The sequence below is a fragment of the Microcaecilia unicolor genome, chromosome 11 (assembly GCF_901765095.1).
Source record: "Microcaecilia unicolor chromosome 11, aMicUni1.1, whole genome shotgun sequence".
NCBI lineage: Eukaryota > Metazoa > Chordata > Amphibia > Gymnophiona > Siphonopidae > Microcaecilia > Microcaecilia unicolor.
The window spans coordinates 187,158,090-187,167,843 of NC_044041.1; the positions used below are offsets into that span (position 1 = coordinate 187,158,090).

Below are 9,754 nucleotides of genomic sequence, written 5' to 3' on the forward strand. Positions count from 1 at the left end.
GTACAGCAGCGAGATGGGAGTCTGTTACATTCCATTACAAATAAGCTTATATTCCGTAAAACACCTTTCAAGTTCTATGTGGATTACAGCAAGAGAAGAAAGCCAGACAATTCCCAGCAAATTGTACAATCAAAAATACAACCAATAAAAATATGTTTACTACATTAGTAAAAAAAAAAATGCATTAAAAAAATTGTTTTAGACTTCCTGGACCTATATGTCTAGCCCCATCTCTACCTGTTTTCAAATCTATGCTGAAAACCCACCTTTTCGCTACTGCTTTTTAGCTCCTAGCCACTACTCAATTGCCCTCCCCTTGTCCCTTCCTTCCTTCTCACCCATTACTTCCCTCACCCGTAACTGTCTTGTCTGTCTGTATTATTTAGATTGTAAGCTCTTTTGAGCAGGGACTACCTCTTTTGTATCAGGTGTTCAGCGCTACGTGCGTCTGGTAGCGCTATACAAATGCTAATAATAATAATATTTAGAAACTCTTTAAAAACATAACTTCATATCGATGTAATATTAAGAGAGAGAGCATTCCAAATCAGGGGAGCTTGATATGCAAAGCATGAAGTGTAACTAGATTTGTGTATTAATCCTGTAGGACTTGGAAATCGCAGCAGCATAGGATCCCCCTGAGGTGGTGCTCATTAGAACACAATCGAATCAGTTCACACACGAGTTAAGAATTTAAAAAATTGTTACACAGAGAGTTTATTACTGCTGTTTCTACTGGCTACAGTAATTTTAATTCTGTTTTAGTGATTTTCAATTTTATTTCATGAGGTATGTCTACATATGGGGAAGCTTTCAAATAAATAAAGCTGTCAAATAAAACACACATAGGCAGTCATAAGTGTTTGCTATTGTTTTTACATAGAAATACCTTTCTTGTCATCATCCTATATAATAAAAACCAACCTCAACATTTTGAAGCTGACTTCGTGGCTTCAGTGAAGGGTTTGAAGCTTCTGAAGCTCAGGCTCCATCTCTGTAAGCTCCGCCCTCGAGTACTTCCGGGTTTGTCACAAGCAGAAGTGACCGACCACATGAGGTTTATCGGCTTCAGAATGTTGGAGGTGCATTCTATTAAATAGGATTGGTCAGTTCCTTGAAGCACAGCCAGAGCTCAGCGTCCTGCACAGTAACAGACACCAGAGAGAGAGAGGGGGGGGGGGGGGCTGACACCAGAGAGAGGAAGGGAGGGGGGCCTGACACCAGAGAGGGGGGGGAGAGGTATCTTTGTCACACACACACTCTCACAGTCAATGTCTTTCTCTCTCTCACTCTCACACACTCTGTCTCACACTGTGTCTCACATACGCACTTGCACACACTCTCATTCTCACACACACACACTCACAGACACACTTGCACCCAGACTCTCTCTCTCTATTTCTCTCTCTCTCAAACATACACACACCGAGGAAAACCTTGCTAGTGCCCGTTTCATTTGTGTCATAAACGGGCCTTTTTTTTACTAGTAAACAAGAATAAAGGAATATAGCACAGCACTGAAATCTACAATACAGCATTGCAAATATGAAAGCAAGCTCTGGAGCAATGACAATAACATTTTGAATATAACCCTTCCCCCCCCCCCCCCCCCCCCCCGATCCCCTCCTAACAGAAAGAAAGAATGCAAAACCAAGGAGGTTTACTAAAACAATATAAACCTCACAAGTTTGCTATTGTTTTCAGTAGTGTATATGAATGTTTGGGGTCCCTCAATATGGCAGCAAGCTCTGCCCAGCGACAGCCTACAAGAATGGGCCAGATAGTCTCATGCCGTCTCCTGTCATAAAACCTTAGAGCAACCAATCAGAAACATTTTTCTGAAGCCACCAATCTCCTTCTCCTTCTGACCTGGCTTTGCCCCAGATGCACAAATTAAATTGGCGTTGCAGTTCTCAAAGAATTTCCTCGTTTCAGAAAAGGAGATCCTCTTCAGAGAGAAGGAGCCAAGTTTAGGATACCCAAAGTCTCTGCTTTTATCTCTCTTGATGGTCTCTGTGAATGCTCTGTATCACCTAAAGTTCAAGCGATCGAGCTAGATTTGTTTCTTAATTTCCTTTTGGCTAGGACTGAGAAGACCATATATGTTGATTTCAAAGTTCATGGGTGGTGAAGCTGAAAATTATCTTCTCAGAAGTTGGCAATAATCCTCGTCTGTTTAAAATCATATCTGCCTTAACTAATGCGCAGTCTTGTTTTGAAGCCTTTGCTTATTGTCAGCTGAAGGATTCCAAGAGTTTTTTGATAAGTGAAACTATTATTCTTACCTGTATTCAGAGATCGCACTAAGTCCCCTGATGAAGATGACTGAAGTTAAATCTGCTTAATGTTTGTCAGATTCTAATCGGTGCGAGTCAGCTCTACCCTTAAGAATGATCAGTCTTCCTTTTTAAAAATTGCCAACTTGGAGTAAATTTTGTTCAGTATCTCCTATAGAGGTTGTGAAAGTATTACAGTCCATTAAGTTTTCTGCCATGTTGCTGGATTTTTTGCCATTTAATGATCTGACTTTATTTGCAGGGACTTTTGCTCCTTTTTTGTAAATTTACTTAGTTAATCTTTGAATAGTGGCAATGTTCCGGATTGTTTAAAAGAAGCTATAATGAAGCCTATTCTGAAGAAGGGGAAGAGTGTTAAAGATAGGTTATTCAGGTTTTAGACCCATTTCAGATTTGTCGCTATTGGCTAAGGCACTTGAAAAAGTTGTTTTATTCCAATTAACCAACTATTTAGATAATAAAAAAAATCTAGCACTCTGAACAATCTGGTTATCATTGTGATCATAGTACAGAATATTTGCTTCTTGACAATAGTGGATGAAATTTTACTCAAGGCAGATCAAGGTTTTGATGCTCTCTGGGTACAATTAGACCGTTTTGCAGCTTTTGATACAGTTTCTCATTCTAACTTACTGCAGTGTTTAAAGGACATTGGTATTGATTCTACTGTATTCCAATGGTTCAAATCATATTTTTCAAATCAAACTTATTCAGTCTGCTGGAACTTTGAACTCTCTTCAAAACAGGTTTCCAAAAGCGGATTCCCTCATGGTTTTCTTTTACGAAATGTTCTTTTCAATTTGTATTTAACACTGTTGGCCAGATTACTAGCTAACTGGCAAGTAAATTTTCATTTCTTTGCAGATGACATCCAGCTATTTGTATTTATGAACGATAATCAAGAAATAATTATTTCCACTTTCAATGACACGCTCAATTCTCTAGCAGGCTGGATGAGTTCCAAGGAACTTTTGAGTGCTAAGAAGTGCTCAGCCATGTGGCTCTCGCTTAAGCATAATGTCTTAAGGGTTCTTCCTGAGATTGGTGGTCATTTCTTATCACTCTCTCAGAATACAGTCACTGGGGTTTCACTGTGACAGTGATTTGTCATTTCATTTGCAGATAAATTATATAGTAAAATTATGTTGTTACTATTTACGTATGAAAAGGCAATTGAAATCAATTCTTACTAAAAAGAATTTGCAGACTAGTTCATGCATTCATTAGATTAGACTATTGTGATTCCCTAGTAATTGACTCCAGTAAAGCTAGTTTACAAAGTTTACAGTTAGTACAAAATATCACTGCAAGGCTGGTAACTGGTGGCAAAAAATCAGATCATATTAGACCGATATTATATGAGTTGCACTGGCTACCTGTTGAGAAATGGATGGAATTTAAGATGCTGTGTTTTGTTTTTAAAGCTTTGAAGTTAGGGAATCCTGAATACTTGTCTAAAAAGTTAGTGACGTATTCCCCTTCATGTGAACTACGTCCTTGAAAGGACTTTTAAAATTGCCTTGTTTGGACATTGTCAGATTGTCTTTAACTCGAAATTGAGCATTTTCCTACAGTGGACCATTATTATGGAATTCATGGTTGCAGTGTTTTTCTGACCTTTATACTGTGGTTTTCAAAAAGCCCTGAAGATCTTACTATTTCAGCAACAAGCAAAAAAGCCCACTTCACGAAAAATGAAACTAGCCCTAGCAAGGCTATCGTCTGATCGCCATTATGTTTTAAATTCTCTCCCTTTCCAAATCAGCATTTTTTTTCTATTGTTTCCTCTTTGCTCCCCTGCCCTCCATCCATCCATGTCCAGCAACTCTTCTCTCTTCCCTGCCTTCTTCTCCATGTCCAGCAATTTCTCCTCGCTCCCCTCCCCTCCATGTCCAGCGATTTCTCCTCCCTTCCCTCCCCTCCATGTCCAGCGATTCTTCTCTGCTCTTCCGTCCCATCCCATCCATGTCCAGTGACTCGCCCCAGCCCTCACCTGCCCGCCTTCTTCTCCCACAACAGCCCTCTTTTCTTCCCTGTCACCCTGCCTTCCAGACTTTTATTTTACCTTGAGTCGCAGCAGCGGCAGGCTCGGCATCCAGCTTTCCCTTTCCTTCCCTCTGTGTCCTGCCCTCCTCTGACGTAATTTCCTCTTTCTGCGAGGGCGGGACAGCCAACCAGCCACCCAGGGATGCAGATTGAGCAATTATTGTATATAGAGAGATTTTAGATAAATTTATAATGTTTAATGATGCAGATTTTTATTGATTTATATATTGTATGATGTATGCATTTTGTTGTAAACCGCTCAGACATGCTGGTTTCGAGCAGTATATCAAATTAATAAATCCAATCCACAAATAATAACCAGAAACTGCAATGTCTTGGCTTCAAATTGGAAAAGGCAGAACATAGTAACATAGTAGATGACGGCAGAAAAAGACCTGCATGGTCCATCCAGTCTGCCCAACAAGATAAACTCGTATGTGTATACCTTACCTTGATTGGCTTGTTAAATAATTTATTTATTTTTTACATTTGTACACCACATTTTCCCACCTGTTTGCAGGCTCAATGTGGCTTACATAGTACCGTGAGGCGTTAGTCGCCTTCGATGATGAAACAAATACAAAGTGATGTTATTATCAAAGAGATTCATGTATTACAGACACATTAGGAGAATTGTAGAGAAGAGTTACACAGTGTTCATTATGGGCTTTGGTTTCGTTGTGTTGCTGGGTTCAGTCACTTAAGTTGGGTCAGTAGGGCATGTTCGAACAGGATGGTCTTTAGTGATTTCCGGAAGCTAAGGTGGTGGTAGGTTGTTTTTATGGCTTTCGGTAGTGCATTTCATAGTTGCGTGCTTATATAGGAGAAGCTGGATCCGTAAATTGATTTGTACTTGAGTCCCTTTGCAGCTAGGGTAGTGAAGATTTAAGTATGTTCGTGGTGGTCCGATTGTGTTTCTGGTTGGCAGGTCTATAAGGTCGGTCATATATCCCGGGTCTTCGCCATAGATAATTTTGTGGACCAGGGTTTAGATTTTGAAAGTTATACGTTCTTTGATTGGGAGCCAGTGCAGTTTTTCTTGGAGGGGTTTGGCGCTTTCAAATCATGATTTTCCAAATATAAGCCTGGCTGCTGTGTTTTGAGCGGTCTGTAGTTTCTTTATGAGTTGCTCTTTGCATCCCGCATAAACGCCATTGCAGTAGTCTGCATGGCTTAGTACCATTGATTGTGCACACAACTTTAGTCACCATATGTAGAATCCAGGGGATAGACCCTGATCCAGGGGGGTTCCAGCAATCAGAGTTGAACTGCTACCAGGGGTAGACTGACCAAATGGGCAACCGGGCAGTGCCTGAGGGCCCAGAGGCTCTCTCCCTCCTCCCCTACAGCCCACATATCCCACCTTAAAGGGCCCTGGTGGTCTAGAGGCCTCTTTGGGAGCAGGAAAGATCCTCACTCTTTTCTGCCTGCTGCCGTTACTCTGCCTGGCTCCTGAGATTTCCCTGCAGCAGTCTCGCGAGGTTAGGGTTATCATATTTGCTCTAAGAAAAAAAGAGGACACATACCCCGCCCCCTGTCACACCCCTTACCTGCCCCTTTCTCGCGCCCCCCCCCCCCCCCCCCCCCGTGCAAGACTTCAATGGAAGTCTCGCGAGGCTGCCGCTTGAACTGTTATATCGTTATAATTTGAGACTCCCCTCTTTTCGCAGCTGATCCCTAAAATATAGTTTAACGCTTTGGCTTCGCGATATGAGACACAGATGGTTACTGCTAAGACTGGCTGGCGGCACTGGCCGCTGGCACACACGCACAGACGCTGCAGCCTCGTCGTCGGGGTTATGGCGGCGGCTGCAGGCGGAAGGCAGTAGCAGTGAAAAGTGCTGCGCTTGCGTGCAGCATGCAGGAGGAAGGAGGATCATCATCAGCTGATCAGCAGGCAGGCTGGCTGACACATGCACAGACACTGCAGCCTGCCTGCATCGGCCCACGCCGCGTGCGTGCATACTATAAATCAGGAGGAGTCAGGACAGGTCATGTGATGACCCGAACTGAAGAAACCCAGATAAATCCAGGAAATTCAGAAACCCACCCGGACTCCCGACGGTGCCCTCAAAAGAGGACATGTCCGGGGAAACCCGGACATATGGTAACCCTACGCGAGGTTACCACAGGAAGTCTTAGGAGCCATTTTGAAGAAACGGTAGCACTGAACAGAGCAACGACAGTGGGCAGGAAAGAGTTGCTGTAGATAGATAATTTTGATGTAGTTGCCTAATGCAAGAATCTGTTTTCATGTATTGAAAATACTAGCACTGTTTGTGTACTCAGATATTCAATCTTGTGAATACCAAGTCCCAGCACCAGAGACAACTATTTCTAAGTAGCTGGAGGTCAGGCTTGCTCGTGGTAACACATTAAGATAGGTGTGACCCTATGCTAAAATAACCTGACTTAACAGTAGCCCATGTTGATAACTCCCTCCCCCCCCCCCCCCCCCCCTTAGATTGAAGTTGGATTTTCAATTTATTCTTTACAGTTCCAAGATCAAAGTGAGTTTCACATAGTTAAAGTAAGTCAGCCCTGCCCCAGATATGGGACTCTTACAGTCTAAAGGGGAGTTCATCAAGGTGCGGTAAAAGTTCACCCTTTACTGTACCTTGATTTCTTGTGGGATTCAGCAACCTATGGGATCCCAGGCCAAGAGAATAGTGCTGCTTGTGAGCCACGTGACCTGTCTAAAGAGTGCTACTAGGGGAAGGCTGAGTTAGCATGTACATGAAGAGCAAATGTTGCTTTTGTTTCACTTTTTCCAGATGCTAAATGATGTAAATGATTTTTTTTTTTGTTGTTTTGGATGTGAAAAACAAATGTCCTTGATGTTTTAAATCAGCTTGTTGCTAGTAGGTGTAGGACGAGATCTCATGTAACAGCTAACGGGCTTTGATTTCCTATTCAAATAACTTATTTCTTTCCTTTATTTTTCTAATTTGCGTAGATCCGGCCTCACATTGCAACATTACGCAAGTACACCTATGGAAAACACATTTTGGCAAAACTGGAAAAATTCTACATGAAGAATGGGGTTGATCTGGGGCCGATCTGTGGGCCACCAAATGGTATCATTTGAGATGCTGGAATTTTGCAAAGCAGCAAAACAAAAACCTTCAAATTTCGCATCAGGTCGTGTAGAACCAGCAACCTCTAGTATTCCAGTATATACCATAAGAAAACGTTTATGGGTTGCTAATATCTGAGGAAAACAAACCCAATATAAAAGCCTTTGTAAATTTCTTTAATTTTATTATGCATAACATGTACTAATTATTTTTAATTAAGCAATTACTCTGCTGTATCACTGTTGTATAGAATACTTGTACATAGGTTTCAAATGAACATCCATGGCCACATTTTTCCTTTTGTTCCCTGTTGTATCTATATGGTAAATGTGGTACCATTTGCAATGGTTGACTTGAAAATGAATTTTTAATTTCATCTGCCTGGCGGATGAATTGTGCAGGAAAAAAAAAGATATTTTTTTCTTGTTTTAGTCCATGCTCATTGGCATTTTGAATTTTAGTTAAAATTTGCACAAAAGCCACATTTAACTTTGTTTATAAATATATAAAGTCATTTTCAATCCAAAGTTTATTAAACTTTTTAAATTGCTTATCCCCACATTTTTTTTTTTTTTTTTTTTAACAATTTAATGCGATAAAGAATTTAGCTTAGCAGTCAGTTTTTTGGAAAGAAACGTGGAAAGAAACGTGCATCCTTCTGGTGACTTGCATGCCAGAAGGGAGTGAAGCACATGGTTGAACATCTGGTTTCTTAACATTGAAAAAAGCAAAATTAGATTATTTAGCATGAAGAAAAGTTTAAAAAAAAAAGTTGGCATTGATCTTGCTTCTATAAATATATAGTGTATACATGGTGTAGACTTTACATATAAAATTTGTAGTATTTCTTGTTTTTGATGTTAATCTGTATCTAAAATGTACCCTAGTAGTGGAACATAATTTGATTGTACAATTGTACATTTGTAAACCTCTGTAATGTAAATGTGGAGAAGTTTGATTCAGCATAAACCCGTTTTTTTGGTAAGAAAAAAATTAAATTTAGCAGACCTGTGCATTTCAATGTATATTCACACCTTTTATGGTCGTAGCATATAGTGTTGTATATTGTAAATTGTAATTTCAGCCAGAAGTAATTTACTCCCCTTCCCTTTAAGAGAATTTTTTTTTCTTTATATAAACTAGTTAATGTTCATAAAGAAGAAAAAGGCTTGATTTTATTTGTCACCTTGGTGGAGCAGTACGGTCATTTCTAAAATACTGAACAAGATTCAGTTCAAAATACAGTTGGCTTTTTGGGATTTTTAATAAGAAAAGCTTTTGGTTTAACAGTATATGGAAGGAAAGAAGTAATATAAAATGTACTAAATTACAGATGCCCTCTTGGAACTTTGCCCCTTAAAATCAGAACTCCCTTTCACCTTGTAAAATGTGACTACTTCCTCCCACCCCATTTTTGTACAGAAGATAAAACTGTATTTTGCATTTTGTCTACTTGTAAGTGAATGTAACATACTGTCAATTATCCTTGTTTGAATATAGAAGTGTAACACTACACGGTGTACATTTACAGAGCCTTGTGTATATTTCCAATGAACTTTTTTGCAAGCACACTTGTAACCATATGTGTATAATTAACAAACCTGTGTATGCTTATGCCTGGGCAACTATTTTTTTGTAACTCTTGTGTAGATTGTCTCTAAACAATGTGTGATCTTTATTTTGAAAATACAGGACTTTCAAATCTGGTTTGAGTTGTTTATTTACATTTGTTTATGGTGGGTGAGAGGAGACTGTATATTGGTTTGTTTCCTTTAAGGTTCCTTCTATTTTATACCACATCAGTCAAACTTCATGTCCAAGAAACATTTTAACCAATCGGGTACAAAGAAAACTTACTTCACTCCTAAATGTTTCACAACTACATTTACAAGGATAACTTGATAGAAAAGATGCTTTTACTTGAATGCCTTCCTCCTTTCTTGAGTTGCCTTGGTTACATAAATAAAAAATCTTCTGATCTTGAAATAAATCATTTGATCTTCTAAAGTACAACCTCCTCGTAGCATTTAAATCTTGATCAAAAACAAATTGTACCAATAAGGTCACTCTCTCTAGTACCTCTACTGAAGAAGATTCAAGAAAAGCAGTTAAATTAGTCAAATGAACACTGAGAGAAATGACCATTTAACTCTACCCTCAGTTTTCTGTCTATGGGTGGACTGTGGTAATGGGTGGTTGCTGAAGTAGCTTCTGACCCAGTTGGAGAGGGTGTCAGTTGAGCAGAGGGGTTGTTAAGCTCTAAAGATATATGTGACGTTTCGTTCTGAGCAAAGATGATACTCCGAGAAATCTGAGTTCTCCTCCTGTCCTCCC

The 9,754-nt window shown here is 39.9% G+C and overlaps 1 protein-coding gene across 6 annotated transcripts in view; it reads left to right on the forward strand.

Annotated features, from left to right (window-relative positions):
• The window catches only part of PUM1 (pumilio RNA binding family member 1), a 191,264-nt gene extending 183,004 nt beyond the window's left edge, over positions 1–8,260 (forward strand). For all 6 annotated transcript variants that reach the window (XM_030217567.1, XM_030217569.1, XM_030217570.1 and 3 more), the window contains one exon: positions 7,300–8,260. In XM_030217567.1, coding sequence (XP_030073427.1) covers positions 7,300–7,431 — 132 coding nt within the window. In that variant the 3' untranslated portion in view covers positions 7,432–8,260. The remainder of the gene's footprint in view (positions 1–7,299) is intronic.
• The last annotated feature ends 1,494 nt before the right edge of the window (positions 8,261–9,754 follow it).